The 18,944-nt window shown below is 41.4% G+C and overlaps 1 protein-coding gene across 1 annotated transcript; it reads right to left on the bottom strand.

The window, feature by feature from the left end:
* Positions 1-3,831: 3,831 nt before the first annotated feature.
* Positions 3,832-11,838, bottom strand: osr1 (odd-skipped related transcription factor 1). Its single transcript, XM_071471397.1, has 3 exons — positions 11,464-11,838; positions 5,678-6,373; positions 3,832-4,376 (listed from the first exon to the last, which is right to left on the bottom strand). Exons 2-3 carry the CDS (start codon positions 6,346-6,348, stop codon positions 4,244-4,246), a joined length of 804 nt encoding a protein of 267 aa, XP_071327498.1. The 5' UTR covers positions 6,349-6,373; positions 11,464-11,838; the 3' UTR covers positions 3,832-4,243.
* Positions 11,839-18,944: the final 7,106 nt, after the last annotated feature.

Genomic DNA, 18,944 nt, shown 5'->3' with positions numbered 1-18,944 from the left:
AGAAGAGGGGGGAGACTTTTCCTTCCCCTTTCCTCCCCCGCTGGAGGAAGCCTGCGGGGGAACAGCCGGTCCCCGTCGGCTCTGGATCTGTCAGTTCGCTGTGCGTCCATCCTGCCAGCCTCCAACTCACCCAGAAACCCTGGAAACCATAAAGGTGTCAGTGGCCAGAGCAGCATCTACTGTGTGAAGCGCTGCCCTCCACCCGCCCCCCCTAAATCATTCAGTTAGGACAGTAGCACTGAAGGACATTTCCCCCAGGCCCAGAGGACAGGAGGTAAAACCAAGGCCAGGGGGAGGTTGTCCCCTCATAGTTTAACATGTCACATGACACATGATACATGACACATGACATATGATGCATGAAACAAGATGTAGCAACAATACACGAATAGCTAAAAACATATACATGTAACAACATCCACACATAGCAACAAATACACAAAGCAACAACATACACATGTAGCAACAAGCACACAATGCAACAGCATATGCAAATAGCAACAACATACACACGTAGCAACAACATACACACATAGTAACAACATAGACACATAGGAACAACATAGACACATATTAGCAACATAGACATGTAAAAACAGACACATAACAACATAGACATGTAACAACACAGATGTAGTAAATATATAGACATGTAGCAACAACATAGATGTAGCAATAACCCACATCTAGCAACAACATACCCACATAGCAACAACATGCACATGTAGCAACAACATACACACATAGCAACACAGACGTAGTAAAAACATAGACCTGTAGCAACAACATACATGTAGTAACTACATACATGTAGCAACAACATAGACACGTTGTAACAACATAGACAAATAGTAATAACGTACACGTAGCAACAGCATAGACACTTAACAATTTACACTTTGCAACAACATAGGCACTTAACAACATACACTTAGCAACAGCATACACCTCACAGCAGCACAATCATCACAGTTAACTTGTTGATTTCTGATTGTGTACACTTCACATGGCTGATGATACTCCATCTGAAGCACCAGACAACACTCACAGGACTGTGTCTACACTTCAAACAACACTGTAAGTGTTCCTGCTGTCTATAAAGGCCCAAACACAAAGATGTGTCTGTGACCAATGGGGGCAATCACAGCCATGTTCAATCAAAACTAATGTGAAGCTTCAGGAGTGGAGTTTAACTTAAACTGTAGTTGTTGGAGATGCACATGTGACAAACTCATCAGTGTCAGTTTAACTTCAGGATGAATTAATTTAAATCGATGTGACCTCTGCAGCAGTGTGGACAGAGGGACAATCACAGTAACAGTCATTGTTTCAGTGTACATTAGAACTCATGAGTGGTGATTAAGACAATATAAAATGTGAAGCTATACTTTAACTTTATTCATGTAGCACCTTTCATACATTAAACACTCTCAAAGTGCTTTACAAAAGGACAACAGAAATAAGAACAGACAAATAAGAATCTGGTGGAAAGATAAAAACACGACATAAACTAAAAGCCAGAAGAAATAGGTCATCACCATGTCAAACACACACATGACAGCACTACTGACAACACTGACATAGCTGAGACATGTAGAGACTGTGTGACCCTGATTATAAAGGCAGGGGAAACAACCTCAGACTGCGGTTCACACACAACCCTACCATGACCATGACCGTTAGAATGTGACCACTGGAGCCCTTGGACCTGCAGACCAGTGTGTGTTAGCAGACTTTTTGTCTTCACTCTGTAGTACAAGTCTGTGATCCTGAGGACTGGGGAAGACGGGCTTTCTCTCCTGCCACAAACTCAACAAGACTCATGTCACGTACACCATCGCCTGCCATTTCAAGCTGCCCAGCTGTGTGTGTGTGTGTGTCCCTGGCTACTCAGGGAGTTGGTGACAGACTGATGAGTTCCTGACTATAAGAGAAACGGTGAGCAACAGGGCGACCATCCGCTCAGCTCTGCTCCTTCCCTTGGACCAGGAGCTTTCTTCCTGCATGACGCACTAAACATGCCAACGCCCCCCCCCCCCCCCCCCCTCCCCCCCCCTTCCCCCCCCCACACACACACACACACACACACACACACATTTCCATTTCCACTTTCATTTATATGCCTGTGACTCGTAAGGACAGATCAGCGCCACCTGTGTTGTTAATGAAGAAATGAGGCTTAGTTGTTAAGTGTTTCCACCATCTAGAAGAAGCGTGTAAAGATAATACATGAAGCATACTGTATGTACATCCAGTTCAGTGACTGGTTTATATTTAGACTGCTTCTCCCCTGTAGATCTCTCTGAGCTCACTTCAACAGTTTCTTCATCTAAACCACCGACTTGTTTTCTAGACCCAGTTCCAAGGCTTTTTAAAGATGTTCTTCCTTTAATCAACACCTCTATATTAAGTCTGATCAACTTATCTTTATCAACAGGTTATGTACCAGGCTTTTAAAGTCATAGTAATTAAACCTCTTCTTAAACAGCCTACTCTTGGGGTGGCCCAATAGTCGAGTGGTAAGGGTGCGTACCACGTGACCGCAGGACACTCTTAGCAGGCAGTCACTGGTTTGACTTCCCAACCAGCCCGACTCTTTCCTGCATGTCATTCCCCTCTGTCTACCCCCTTTCCTGTCAGTCTCCACTGTACTATAATAAAGGCACAAAAGCTAAAAAAATAATTGAAAAAAAAGCCTACTCTTGATCCAGATGTTTTAGCCAATTGTAGACCTGTATCCATCCTCCCCTTTATTTCCAAAATCCTTCAAAGGGTCATTACAAAGTTCTGTGATTATCTGACTCTTCTATCAACACTAAGGTCAGTCATGGAATTCCACAAGGTTCTGTGCTAGGACCAATACTGTCCACCCATATGCTTCCTTAAAGAAACATTATCAGGAAGCAACAGATAAGTCTTAGACTTTAGAATAAGGGAGTTAATTGTCTGAAACAGAAGCTCAGGGTCATGACTATTTACAGCAATGAGATGTGAGTAATATCTTTGTTCCTTAATGGTGTTGTTAAATGTTTTTCATGTTATTAATCTTGCAACTTGATTTGGAGGCTTTTCATTTCCAATCTGGACTTCTAAATGTCCTTCTAATGCCCTTGCTTCAAAATAAATCACCCGTGCGTCCTACAGAGCTAAAACTGTTTCAGTACATCCACTAAACTGAGAAAAGTTTGACCCACTGCAAACTCAATTTAAGTCTGTCACTCTACATTTTTCAAAATGTGCAAAATCAAAATCAATGAAGATCCTTGTCAAGAAATTAATCATATTTAATTACACTAAAAAACAGACACAGACGTTCTGTAGAATTCAAGTGTTTCAAGTGTTTCAGCAGCCATATTCACTGTCTCATTGTTTTCTGTTTTAAACAAATTTCACCAAATTATTTGACAATTAACTTAATTGAATCAGTTTGTATGATTTTTATCCCCAACAGCTATTTGTGATTTTTAAAGATTTTGTGATATTCCTGTTTATTTTTTTATTTGTCCTTTGGTCAAAGTGGAGCTGTAGCATATTGTAAAGTTATGTGATATAATGGTGCAGGAGGGGCTATGATAAAAGGCCCGCACCTCCCACATTGTATTATTATTATTATTATTATTATTATTATGACTTGTTGAAATGAACGTGGTTGATGGTTTCCAGTCCAAACCTTAACAACAAGCTTGTATCTACATTCAAGTACAGGAGACACAACGTTAGTTGATGCTTGATGGTTTCTAAAATAACATGTTGAAGGTGTGAGATATCTCATTTTAAGAGCTTGTACTGAAAACATACAGCAACACTTCACTGAAACTCAGATACAACCAGTTACAGTAAAATATTTTATTTAGAAATGATTATTATTCATTTTGAAATTTAAGAAATCCAGTGATACATGTAAATAATCAATAATCAGGTTAAAGTGCAAAAATACATTTGATATAATGCATCTGTATGAAAATATCATTGGAGTGTGAAAGGATGAAAAGTTAACATGGCTTTGATCGTTCTCATCAGAGCTGCGTCCCTTTCTAAAGTCTCTGGATTTGAGTTTTTAAGGACCATTCACGCTCCACACATCACCAGGTTCTGTGAGTTCTCTGAGAGGAAAATGTTTGATCCTTGAGGAGCATTCACATACAAACAGCTGAAATGAAAGGTCTTTGGTTGTTCTGTGCACTTTGTGGTCTTAGGTCCTTGTTGTCCAGTGTCCCCGTCCCGTCCCTGCTGGGAGGGAGAATCACTTGATCTTGGCTGGCTTCAGTTCCTTGACCTGCATGTGTAATGTTTTGTGGACCGCCAGAGTCCTGGACTGACAGAAACCCTTCCCACACTCCTGACACTTGAAGGGCTTTTCTTTGGAATGGATGTACCTGAGGAAGAGAACAGCTGCTGTTAGCTAATGTTCAGACGATCCCTCATAACCCCTCATGAGCCTAATGACCCCTAATGACCCCTCAAGACCTTCATGACCCCTAATCACCCCTCATGACCCCTCATGACCCCTCATGACCCCTCCCCTACACAAAACAACACGCAGTATTTCAGGAGCAGCTTGTTTTAGTCTTTGGGATGCTGATGTGTGTTTGGTTCTGACTGAGGAGGATGAGGATCTGACCTCAAGTTAAAGTGTAATACTACAATTAGTATTAGTGCTACAACTCGTTACTAATGTTGGAAATGTAAAGAGAGAGAGAGAGAGATAGCGACTGGGGGAGGTGAAAGATAAACTGGTGAGTCTGGAGATCAGGCTGAACACACACTCACATAAACACAGCTGTGTCCAGATGTAGTCTGATGCTGAGTGACACTGTAAAGATCTTAGACCTCAAATGTCACATCTAAGCTTTCCTTCCATATTCATTACATCACTTATTAATGAGTCTAAATATATTATTATTATTACTAATGAACAAATTCATGAACTAATGAACCAAAGACCTGACTCGATTACAGTGATGCTGTACCTCAGACACTGACATGACTGTCACTCTTCAGTCATTAGGACTCATGAATAAAGATGTTCCTCTCTGAGTCTGTCTCAGTCTGATGGTGAGGACACTGATGTGTGGACAGTGTCTGTATGATGGTTGTCATCTCCACAGCCTGTAAACATCACTGATTCTGACTCATTATAATCTGATACACACGGGGCACTTTTAATCAAACGCACTAACACAGGATGTGGATATGTGTGTATATATATATATATATATATATATATATATGTTATTATTATCATTATTATATTATATTATATATATTATATTTTTACACCTCAGGTCTATTTTCTTCAGTTCAGTTACACTGACTGCAGACGGCAGATGTCCTACACTCAGAACTGAGCCTGAACGCATCCTGAGCCCCACAGGGGGAGGCAATCCTCATGGTGTCACAGTGAAGATCATCATTATGAACATCATCTGACAAGGCTCATTGTGTAGTTACTGTGATACCGGATCAGGACCGGGAAGTGGTCTAAGTTTAAGTCAGTTCTGGAAATTAAAATGTGAACTGTTCAGGTCTCGATGGAAACTGGACCAGAGACAAGTGAAGACCTAACAGGTTTCTGCTGATGGAGACATCTGTATGAAGACCGACAGAGATCTAACCTGTCACCACACCTAGCCAATCACAGCCTGTCAGTCAGGGTTTGATAAAGCCTGGTCCTCACCTGTGGTCCCGGAGGTGGTCCTGTCTTCTGAAAGCCTTGTGGCAGATGTCGCAGGTGTACGGCCTCTCATCTGTGTGCGTCCTCTCATGGATCAGAAGGTTGTAGGATTTGGTAAAATGGCGGCCACAGAACTTGCAGACAAACTCTTTCTTGGTCTTGGAGGGCAGTCGGCCGCGGCTGGACTTACGCTCAGGTGAGGAGAGTTTGGTCACATCCAGGAGGCAACCCAGGCCGGCCGAGGTGGAGCGGTGAGATGAGGCCTGGTCTGCGGCAGCAGCACCCGATAGGCTCAGGTCCTCCGCCTTCAGATAATCGTCCTGGGTGGCTGCTGCTGCCAGGTTGGCAAAGTCAAAGCGGGGCTTGTTCTTGGAGCTCTGCAGCAGCTCTGCTGTGCCCAATTTCGGCTGCAGCAGGTGAGGGAATATGGGGATGGAGGCCATGGAGGAGAACTGGGCCGGCAGCTTGGAGATGGTGCAGCGGGGCAGAGCCAGTGGTGGGTAGCCAAGGGTCCACTGATGAAGGTGGATGGCGTGCAGGGCGCTGAAGCTGTAGACACTGTGAAAGTGATCCGCTGGCAGCTGGATTCCGGTGGAGCTCTGGAGAAGGGAGTAGTTGGCCAGCTGGAGGGAGGGATGGAGGGGGACCGGTGCTGGCAGAGTCTTGCTGCCCATGACTGCAACACAAAGTCCAGCAGGTCTGGTGGAGACAGAAACATCAGCAGATTATAAGGTTGTATATCAACAGCAGATTATAGTGAGTGAATAGTTTGAAGACAGATATTGTGAGGTCAGACAACCACAGATTTAATCACACACAAAGACCTGGACCTTGTGTCCACACTGTCCTCTGTCCTCAGCAGAGACTAGTTTACTGACAGTGTGAAAAAGAAAACTACATCCTCTCACATCATGACTTCATTATTCATCACTGCTGATTCAAGATCCACCTAGCAGAACGTGCTTCAGACAAGGGTGGGTTCCACGGACAGGAGGTGGGTCCTGGAAACAGGAGATGGGTTCTAGAGACAGGAGGTGGGTTGTGCAGACAGGAAGTGGATCCTGGAGACAGGAGGTGGGTCCTGGAAACAGGAGATGGGTTCTAGAAACAGGAGGTGGGTTCTACAGACAGGAAGTGGGTCCTGCAGATGTGAGGTGGGTTCTGGAGACAGGAGGTGGGTTCTGGTTCTATAAGGAAGCAGGATTTGTACCTGCTGGAGGACTGAGAGGTCTCAGGTGGTTCATGGTGGATTCAGGGAGACTTTTATGTTGTGGCTTTGCTGACTGATTGAAGGTGGAATGTTGAAATAAACATGTTTCATTTGTATATTACAGGTAGACCCCCACCCCCACCACTACCAACCCTGGTGCCTCCTCACACCTCACACAACAACACACACACTTTTGTCAGGAGCCAATACACATCCAGTGTGAGGGAGATGTCACTGTCAGTTTATGTAGACTGGAGTTTATGTACACTGGAGCTCTGAGTCACCGGAATTCCTCATCTGAGTCAAACCGTCTAATCACAATGATGTGTTGATGTCACTCTATTTGAACATGATAACTTCAGGATAATGAGCTCATGGTTAACTGCAAGTCTGTAAAGACTCATCTCTGGAATGTGTGTGTGTGTGTAAGTATAATTTCCTACATGAAAGTCAAGAATAGATTAAAAATAAAAACTGCTGTTCATTCAGATTTTTCATCACTTTGGTCTGAAAAGAGTCGAATTAAAGAAGAACCTCTAACTGTTGTTTTCAGGTTCTTAGAACAGGGTTCTAGTTACTGTAGAGATGGAGAACCTTCACTGTGTGTGTGGTGAGTGAGTCAGCAGAAACACAACACAAAACAGTTGGCAGCATGAACACACACACACACACCCACACATACACATACACACACAACACACACATACATAAACGGGGGGGTTGTGTTTCAACGTGCCCGGGGCTGTTGAGGGCAGAGACAGAAAATACCTGTTAAATCAGGTTTGATACAACAGAACAACAATAGACAATAAAGTATCTTTGTCTGAGGTAGATGATGATTGACAGGAGCCACGGGCCACACCCCTCATCATCTCACACAGCAGCGTTTGTGCTAACCCACAACTGCTGCACAGGCACAAACACACACGGCACCTCAAATGGTGTATCTGATCAGTAGTAAGAATAAACTTTACTGAAGTGCTTCTGTTTTAAACCAAGGTTCTCCTCCACCTGTTCCAGCTCTATACATTTACCTGGCAGACACTTTTCAAATTAAAAACATTAATGAGTCACTGTCACAGTTTAACATCATTATAACTGCTGCAGGAAGATAAATCCATCAGTAAAATAAGTCAATGATATCAAATCTGCTGAGCAGTGAAAATTTTCACTTTTCATAAATATTTATAATAATTGATAACAATAACATCTGTCAGTAATATAATAACAAGTGTCAGTAATGCAATAACATGTATCAGTAATATAATAACATGTCTGTCAATGATATAATAACGTGTATCAGTAATATAATGGCATATGTTAGTAATATAAAAATAAGTGTCAGTAATATAATAACGTGTATCAGTAATATAATAACACATGTGTTAGTAACATAATACCATGTGTATCAGCAATATAATAGCGTGTATCAGTAATATAATAACATGAGTTTGTAGTGTAATAACGTGCTAGTAATATAACGTGTCAGTAATATAATAACACATGTCAGTAACATAATAACACATGTCAGTAATATAATAATGTGTTTTACTAATATAATGACACGTGTCACCAATATAATAATGTGTATCAGTAATATAATGGCATATGTTAGTAATATAATAACACATGTTAGTAACATAATAACATGTGTATCAGTAATATAATAACATGTTAGTAATATAATAACGTGTATCAGTAATGTAATAACACATGTCAGTAATATAATGACACATGTGTCAGTAACATAATAACATGTGTATCAGTAATACAATAACACATGTCAGTAATATAATAACGTGCATCAGTAATATGATAACACATGTCAGTAATATGGTGTAACATGTGTCAGTAATATCCTGCATGTGTATCAGTAATATAATAAAACGTGTGACAGTAATATGATAATGTATCAGTAATATAATAGCATGTGTATTAGTAATATAATAACACATGTGTCAGTGATATAATAACGTGTATCAGTAATATAATGACACTGAGAGAGTCCATCTGTCAACATTAGCACTTTTATCTTCTAAATTATATTTTCTGGGTTCATATTCATCTTTAGTTCAGAGCTTTATCTGTGAAGTAATTTTTTTTTTTTTACCTGATGTTGCTGTCTCTAACAGAGGTCATAATTACATCTTCCTTCAGTATTTACTGTTAAGTGAAACACATCTGAAATCGTCACCTGGGAATATGCAGATGTTTCCTTCTGTTCTCCGACTCGTTGTCGTTATCTGTCATTTATGATCATGACTTTCTGAGATAAGTTAAAACCAGTTCATTGAGCATGAGAGATTTTCAGAGTCAAGTGGTTCAAACCCTGGTCCCTGCTCCTGCTCAGGTCCCAGAGTTTTCACATTTCTAGGATGTGTGTGACAAAATCAGTTTTCATGTTGAAACAGGCGAGGATTTCTTCTGAGAAATAGAAATAAGGTCAGGAGTCAGCACTGAGGGAAACCTGGTTCTCCCAGACTTCAGGATCAGGATTTTCATTTGAAGAAGAATTAATGAGACTGTAAAGTTATCTGAAAACATAAGGCAGTGAATAAGTGACTGCACAGCAGAGGACAGAGCTGCTGAATGAACTGGATTCAGGTAAAAGACTCTGATCACAGTACAGAAAAAGTCTGAAGCCTGAAACCAGCTCATCCACTCTGGTCTCTGTAATGAGGGGCTCTAACAGCCCCCTGTGGTCTGCTGCCTCTGATCAGGACGCAGAAGTAATTGACTTTTACTTAGGAGGTCATTAGAAGAGATAAGTGGTCTGCTGCTGGGCCCCCCTCACCTTTAACCCTTTGATGTTTGCATACCAGGGGCCCCTGACCACACAGACATGTGGCCCTCAGCTCAGGTACAGACTCTCACCTCCATGTAAGCTGGATTGGTCTGGGTGTAGCACACACGCACAGATCACACTACGGAGACACACTGAGGGCACACATCATGTCCCACGTGTTTGTTTTTTTTAAATTTACATTTAGGGAGAGAGTTCAGAAAACTGGAAATATATTTAAATTAAAGGCCTTTGTGAAAAAAATCACTAATAACTCCAGCAAAGTTTTTTTAAACTCTGTGGTTTATAACTGATAAAATATCATGTAGTAAACCAGCTGAAACCAGTTGCTCACGGGTTTTTGACTTGTGGGCTCTTGAAGTCATGTCTTGACCTTGTATGATGTCAAAGTTTGTAGTATCTCACACACAAAAAAAATACAAGAATTAGAGAAAAGTCAGGACCACAATCAACAGCAGTTATTTTGTGAGACACAGGAGGCTAAAAACCAAACTGGTTTAAACTGTGACCAAGAGAAAATAATAATCTACCGACTATGAATAATTGTCTCATTACCTAAATAAATAGATTATTTATATGTCAGTTTGTCTCCTGGTACTGAGGACAAGGTTATTAATTCTGTTTGACACATTAATTATTTTGGTTTGGTTTGAGACCAAATAATATCACTTTAAATGATTTAGTAATTTATTCACAAACATGACAGATTTTTATTGAGCTGTGATTTAAGTCTCTTTGGAAAAAACATCTACCAAAGAAATATAAATATAAACGTTAAATATTAAGAAATTAATATCAGCACCATCTCGACTAAAAAAATAAAATGCTGCTGACAGCTTTAACACATTGAGACACAAAGTAACACGAAGCAGGGTTTTTAAAGCTTCAGGAGAATATTGAACATTACATCTGTAAAGTGAGTGCAACTAACTTTACTTGACTGACAGATCTAGATTCTTCTGTCACACTTTCCCATGTCCATTTGTGCAGCCCCCTATCACCCTCCACCCGTCTCCCTCCACCCTTCTCCCTCTCTTCCTCCAACCGTCTTCCTCCACCCTGTCAGCTCTCATGGCAAAGTGCTGTTTGTTCCGACAAGATCTGCTCACCAGGAGTTGAGGTGATGAGAAAAGGGCACTGCCTCTGAACCGACACCTCTTATGTGATGCATATGAACTTGTTTTGATCCAGGACTTTGTAAGCAGCATCATTAATTAGTGAAACATGGAGGAAGACTGTCAGAGGATGAAGGTGATTCTCCTTCTTCTTGTTTTATTCAGGCTGCTTTCCTCGAGCAGCATTTACCTGCGTTTAAATCTTTGTTTAATGCTCGCTGACCTGAGACCTGATCAGAGCCCTGAGACCTGATCAGAGACCTGATCACAGCAGGTTAATGACCACAGTTTGTCAGACTGATTGTGTAGAGATGTTTTTGAGCTGAAGACATGTTTGTTACCAGGAACAGGTGGTTTCTAAGTTTTAACTGAGGAGGTTCAGTGCTTATCAGTGTTGTCTCTTTAATCATTTAAGCCTTTAAAAACTAAATATAATTGTACACGTTTGATTAAATCATTTAATTATTTTTAATTTCATTTTAAAGAAGCGAAGGTCAAACACCTGTTGAATCTATCTAAAACCTCCAGCTGCTGTTTCAATAATAATCTAAAACTTTCATCATAAATCAGTGGATTTAATTATTTTACATCTAAAAACTAATAAAATCTAAAGCTCTGTTTCTCTCAACAGTTTAGATCAGAAAACAAACTGAGGACTCACCGGTCTCTTGAAAAACTCTCCTCCTGAGCTCTGGAGTCCAGGTTCAGCTGAAGCCCGCGGAGCAGCCTCGTTTACCGGATGGATGAGTGCATGAGAGGCCGAAGCGGCATCCCCCGCTGCTGCGTCTCTCCTCCTACCTGAACCCTGATCTGGTCCGATGTGTCGGGTGTGGAGCAGCTGTGTGTCGGGACGTCTCTCCGCTCCAGTGGTTCGCGATCTCTGCTGCACCGCCTCTTTATTGCAGCACCGTCCGACTCCGGCTGGCGCGTCACACACCAGCCCATACACAACACACCAGCCCATACACAACACACAACCCCATACACGACATACCACAGCATCACACAGCAGCATCACTGCTATATGATCCTGTGAGTTCGGCGGGAACCAGTATGATGTTGTAATGTGTCATTCTGCTGCTTGGCGCGCGCTGGACAGGAGCGGGCACATGACGCGGTGCACGCGCTGAATGAGAGCTGATTATTTTTCAAACTTCAGAGTTTGAATTTCCTGACTGTACCTGAGTGTCTCTGACAGGCTGAACTGACTACTTGTCTCATATTGATGGAAGCTTCCCACCTTAGACCGTTTGTCAATCTCAACCAGAGACTGTGAGGGTCTGACAGAAATCTCAGTCTGGGACAGAAACTTTGAGAATCTGAAACCTCAGTGAAAACCTTCATGGTGAACTCTGCTGTGATGAGAGTTCGAGACTGAAGTGGGAATAAAATGAATAAAAAGCAGCAGCTTCAGACTCAGACTCTTCAGACTGTGCTGTTATACAGTTATTATGTTGTTTTTATATTGTTTAATATAGTGTTTTTATATTGTTATTATATTGTCATTATATTGTAATATATGGTTATTATTGTATTATATTGTAATTATATTGTTGTTGTATTGTGTTATATATTAGTGCAGTGGGACTGATGGACTGTCAACCAGTCTGTTTCTCTTTATTCATAATTAATCAGGAGAGAATCATCCCTGATGTTTTATTATATTACCTTATCTGGTCCTCATTTGGATACATATTTATATTGAATATTGATATATACATTAAAGGTCAATTCACTTTTCATTTAAGGATACAGGTAACCCACTGTTGGTACACAACAGCACGTGATCCACCACATTATATATATTTCATACAATAAAAATAATAATAATAATAATAATAATAAAAGATGTAGTAAAAGAAATAGTGCACTGCAGTGTGTGAGTGTGTGAGTCAGTGGAATGGAGGATAAACACAGCACTGAGTAAAAACCTAGTGTCTCAGGACTCCAGGATCAAGATCAGGGTCTAGAGGGACTGGGTGGTTTAAAGTGTAAGGAGAATTTATGTTACTGTAAATTCATCTGAAATCATCCCTAACTGTGAACAGAGCAGACAGAGCTGCTTCCACTTTATCTGAAACAATAAACTGAGTTAAAGTCTATGATTCTTTAGTTTTTATCATGTCAGAATTTATTTTATTTATAATCCACCCATGAACATGTGACTGAGAGGGTCTGTTCTGGACCGGACCCTGCAGTTTCACAGTGGTGAAGTGAACAGGATCTGCCCCCTGCTGGACAATCGGTTTACTGCACCCTCACTGTGGGTTCATCTGGAACCAGAATCTTCTCAGACTGGTTTCCAGTGAGTCACATGACTGACACTGGCCTGAAGTGGATTATTGTGGCTCCGTGTGCCCTGCTCATATCTGATGAGAGACTTGGCAAGTTCATATTGTTACAGCGTAACCATAGCCTAGACCGGCAGGAGAGCAACACACACAGACACACACACACACACATACACACTCAGATGAAATCCTTCATTAGTTTTAATGGTATAAGTTAGTTTTTTTCATTTTAACCATCTGATCAGTTTCCATCTGAGTCCTGATGTGACCAGCCTCCTCTCCACCATGGCCATCTGTCCATCACCTATTTACACAGTGTCACTGTACAGCCTGGGACATCCATCATCAACAGGTGCTCTCGTTAAGGACATTAACACCTCAGACTAAGGCAACTGCACATCTGGCAGAAGAACTCCTGCTGTAGCTGACTGGAAACATCCACTATGTGGACAACTCCACCACCGTCCACCTTCTTTTGACATGACCATCATCATCATCACCAGCAGGATACAGTCTTTTATCAATGATCATAGACTCACACTGCACTGTCTTTGTGACATCCAGACTCTCATTACCAACAGACCAGAGCCAAGACCCAGCCTACTCGCTCATATCAAGCCTTCTCTGTCTGACCCTGTTCATATTTCTCTGAGCACTTTAAAACTCCTTAATGTCAGATCTGTGGCCAATCGGACGTCCACTGTTAATGTCATCATCACTGCTCACAGTCTGGATTATATACAACAAAAAACAGAAACCTGATTAGACTGGAGTCAAAGAGCTGGATGAAACATCACCTGCTAATTTGTCCATGGCACTCGGACTAAGAGAAGACTAGAATCACCGCCTCCTCCACTCAGACTCAAATCACATCCTGTTTATCCAGAGTCAGATCAAATGTTAACCATTTGTGTGAAATTCTGTCATAATTTCTGTGTGAAGTCTTGAGTAATAGATAAAAAGTGTTTTGTGAGGTCACACTGACATTGACTTTTGACCTTTGACCACCAAAATCTCATCAGATCATTTTGTGTAAATCTGTCCTTTCACAGTTTTTCAGGCTCTGTCTCTGAGTCTTATCATCTTGTCAGGAGTTCAGGCAACACTCCACATAAAGAAGCCTTTTGGTAAAGCCTCCTGCTCCTCCTCCATCCACCACACGAAGTCTCAGTAGCTCACATCAGGAGGAAACCCAGTTCCACTGTGTAATTCAAGTTAGATTCAAGCCCTGATTATAACAAAGTTACAGGAAAAACCACATACAAGTTTGGTAAATGGACTTATACAGAGTTCTTCTACTTTCATTAACCACTCAAAACTCAAAACAATGGAAAACACAGTCTCTCTCTCTCTCTCACACACACACACACACACACACACACACACACACACACACACACACGCCGACCTTATCAAAATAGAGACTGGAGGAGCTGGGAATCAAACCACCAACCTTCAGTTTAGTGGACAACCCACTCTACTTCCTCACCACAGCTGCCACAGTAAAACAGAAGCAGAACTCATGACTGAATAACAACTATATTATTGAGCTCTGAAATATGATAGTTACAAAGCTGCAACAAAATGGTCCGGACCTGCCAGTCGGATACAAAATCCTTGTTGTGGTTTGTTAAATAAAACTTATACCTTACAGAGAGTGGTTTTGTGTCCTTGTCTTTGCCTAGGGAGGAGTTTATGTCTGAGTTTATATCATAGTATTTGACGTCCTGTACATGACCACAGATGACGTAGTGGTAACTAGTCACTTGTAAATTCTCTCTGCTGTAATTGTTTCTCCACCATATATGTGTATATATCTGGCCACGTATCCACATCTTCAACCAACAGCACACGGATTAAGTCAATGTGTTTAGCTAGTATAGATTGTGATAATGGTTTAATGCTCTTGCATGCTTTTGCTCTCCATCATTCCCGCTGTTAAACTGCACGCATGTCTTCATTGTTCAGAAACTGTAAACCCATCTATTGTGATTGTACACAGTTCCCGACTTTTTAACCAAGCTGGCCAAGTCTGGCAATAACGTTATGTTAATGTTACATTGCCTGTAGGGCGAATTTAACATTAACATTACATAACATTAACCTCACACAGACAACTCCAGTTGAAAAGTATTATCAGCCTAAATTCTAAAGCTTCTCTGTTATGCTGTGACTTGGTTAAATTATGCCCGTTTATTTACTGTGACAGTACGCTCCCTTTAGCATTGTTCACACAGCAGGGCATATGGGTGTCTTTCTTGAAGGCTAACCCAAGGCTAATTGATTTGTTGCCTAACTAACTAACTGAGCTAAGCTAAAAATCGAGGTATGGTGAGTGCAGACACTTCTACCTGTCGGAACACAGACTTTTTGGACATTCTGAACAAAACAAGTCAAATTATCTGTCTGATGTCTGCATGAAAAATCCTCCAGAAGGCACCAACACCACAAACACAGCCGAGAGGTCACATTCAATGAGGTGACAGAGCAGACTCTGATGGCACCCACCAGTCACTCCCCCTAGAGGCCACAGAGAAACATTGACATTTAACCCATTAAAACTGGATGCGACGTAAGTGTGTTTTATATGATGTCATTTTTAAGATATGTGGGACAAGGGACAGATTTTCAAAATAAATAAATACATAATTATGATGATGGCAACAAGAAATGATAATGTTGATAATGAATAACACAATAACACAATAAATAAACACAATAAAAACAACAGTAATACTAACAATAATGACAATGAAAATATAGTAATAGAATAATAATAAAGTACCAACAAGTAAAAAATGAATACATTGACAAGATAACCAAGCACATGATCTGTACGGCTCTGACAAGGTGTGGAACATAAGATGGCTCCTGAACTACCTCATCAGTCAATTTCAGTCACTCTATGAGGTGAATGGCTTTGTGACAGTCGATGAGAGCCTGGTGAAATTCAAGGGAAGACCCGCTGTCCATCAGTATCTCCCCCTCAAACAAACCAAATGAGGTGTCAAGATGTGGGTCATAACAGAGAGCTCCTCTTGCTATGTCACAAATTTCCACAGGGCATGAGGGGACACAGGACAAGGATCTTGCTCACTGTGTTGTCATGGATCTAGCCAGAACCTACAGTGGGTCTTCTCTGTCCCTTTTTAAGGATAACTTCTAGTCAGGGCTGGAGGTTTAAGAGGGCATGAAGAACCAGGCACTGGATGCCTGCAGCACTGTTTGAGCTGACAGAGAGGAACTTCCACAAAACAAAGTGCTGAGCAAGCAAGCATTGTTGGGCAAACATGAATTCAAAGTTGCCCAAAAGGACAACCTCATTTTCTGTGTTTGGCAGAGCGTCATGTTACTGTCTAATTACCATGATCCCACTGAGAAAGGACTGTGAAGAAGCAACAGCACAACAAAACTGAGGTTGCCTTCATCAGTGCCAGCATGCCTTACATGTCAGAAGCACATGAAAGGACTGGATTTGCTGGAACAGAAAATATTATCAGTTCCTGCAACACTCAAAGAAATGGTGGAGGAGGCTCCTCTTCTTCTTCTTGGCTGACATTCACAGCCAAGTACAAGAGTGGCTACAAACAGTGGCTGGAGATGGAACTAATTACCCCAGTGACAGGAGGTCCTGCTCCTCAACCAACCGAACCTGAGGGAGACACATCTGAGCATGATGGTGAAAAACTCTTTCAGAAGAGAAAGGTCTGTAGAGAGTGTGCTGCAGACAGTGCTATGAGGCTGTGCACATGGAGCACATCTGCAAACATCTAAAATGACATGAATGATGATGACAAACACTGTTTACACCAAATTAAACTGTGATATGGTTCCTTAAAAAGTTTTGAGGTCTAAGTTCAACTGGCTTGCCTCTTGTTCATATCCTACTGTTCTGCTGCACCTTTGATCATCAAATCTTGTAGACCAGTGGTTCTCAAATTTCTCACAATGAGTACCACCTCAGAAAATATTTGGCTTTCCAAGTTCCACCATTATGACCGGCATTAAAATACAGTAGTGTAGGCCTATTCAACTATATATATATTTTACACAGGAGGCAATTTTAGTACTTATATGAATATTATTTATTATTGACTGTCATCCAAAGCCACAACTGTACTTGACTAAAATACCCATGAAGTGACAATATAACAACTGTACTGCATTTAAACACTCACAGAAGTTGACAATAATAACCGCACCAAATTGAAACACTCAGTAAATGAGGGTATTAACAATTGTACTGCATTAAAACATTCGCAGCAAAGGGGATGTCAACTGTACTGCATTAAGAATACTACATTCAAACAAACAGCAGGTGTGAATATTAACAGTCAGCTAGATACCAATCAAAATACAAATATTAAAATTTAGTGGTTATTGGAAACTTGGTCTACAAGCCTTATGAGAAGTGTGCGCATTGCTCTGTAAACACAGTCCTGTGATGTCTGGGTCAATTGAGGTCAGCTTCAGCCTCAGATTTGGCTCAGTATCCACCCTGGTTCTGTATTTAGTCTTTATGAAGGTGAGTGAAGAGAAGCCTTTCTCGCACAGATATGTGGTCGCAAATGGAAGGACAAAGCACACGGTCTTTTCTGAAAGTGCAGGGTATTCACTGCATGGCTGTATCCAAAAGTCCAACGAAGTCTGACTTCTGAAAGCAGATTTCAGTGTCTCATCACAAGATAGTTTTATTAAACTTTCCTCCTCACCAACTGTGAAGTCCATGGGCATGTCAGATGCTTTGATGCCGACCAGGTTTCTCATCCAGTTGTTCACTTCTGCAATCGCTGGGAAATATTCACTGTACTGTTGTCTGAGAGAGACACAGTGCGCAATGATGTTGTCCCTGACTCCATCAGCGAGGGTCAGCTTGTTGCATTGCGTTGATTTTGTCCTGCACATCAAAAACACTGATGGAGAGTCCCTGTAGTCCCAGATTTAGCTCGTTTAAACAAGAGAAAACGTCCGACAAGTATGCCAGCTGACTGAGCCACACAGTGTCTTCAGAAACATTGGATAAGGGGAAGCTTTTGTCCTGTAAGAACATTTGCACCTCTCTGTGCAAGTCGAAAAGCCTTGAAAGCACCTTCCCTCTTGAAAACCACCTTACTTCTGTATGGACCACAAGTTAGGCATATTGGCTGCCCATCTCATCACAGAGCACAGGAAATAGACGAGAATGCACTGGTTTGGCTTTATGAAGTTCACAGTTTTCACAGCTGAATCTAGTACAAACTTAAGTTCTTTGGGCATCTTCCTCACTGCAAGGTCCATTGTATCTCTGGTGCCAACTCACGAATTTGGGCTGCTACTCTGCTGTGGCGACCTGTCATAGCCCTTGCGCCATCCATGCAGACTCCAACACACTTTTTCTAATCAAGGCCATACTCTTGAACAAATACGTTGAGGAGCTGGAAGATATGTTTAGCTGTAGTTCTGCTCTGAAGTGACTGACAGAATAGAAAGTCCTTGTGAGCAGCGCTTTGATATTCGCTTTGAAATTTGATGTAACTCAAGTCGTATCTCCTTACTGTTTTGTGTCATTTGTTGATAGCTTGTGGTGTGGAGGCTTCACTAGCACTGTTAAAGTCACCACTAGCACTTGTGCTGGGTTCACTGTGGTCGACTTCAGTTTCTGCAGTGATGCTTGATATATTCCCTGCACTATCTTTCTAATATCGTTTGGAGCCACGATTGCAAAGTTTTCGAACCATCATTTTTGCTTCCTCTGCTTGCCATCACAGCTTAGTTTGTCAACCATTTAAGCTAATGCTCCACACAGTTAGGCTAGCCTAGTAAGCATGTAGCCAACGTGTACCAAAGTTTGAAAACCACTGTTGTAGAAAAT

The sequence above is a fragment of the Trachinotus anak genome, unplaced genomic scaffold (assembly GCF_046630095.1).
Source record: "Trachinotus anak isolate AG129_WGS33_773 ecotype Australia unplaced genomic scaffold, CSIRO_AGI_Tana_v1 ptg000033l, whole genome shotgun sequence".
Lineage (NCBI taxonomy): Eukaryota > Metazoa > Chordata > Actinopteri > Carangiformes > Carangidae > Trachinotus > Trachinotus anak.
The sequence above is the reverse complement of the archived record's forward strand: the minus strand, read 5'-3'. Positions and strand labels throughout refer to the sequence as shown.

Excerpts from the sequence above, each read along its gene's own strand:
- osr1 (XM_071471397.1), bottom strand. The coding sequence starts at position 6,348 with ATGGGCAGCAAGACTCTGCCAGCACCGGTCCCCCTCCATCCCTCCCTC. Across the intron at positions 4,377-5,677 it reads GACCACCTCCGGGACCACAG|GTACATCCATTCCAAAGAAA; the intron begins GTGAGGACCAGG and ends TCTCTTCCTCAG.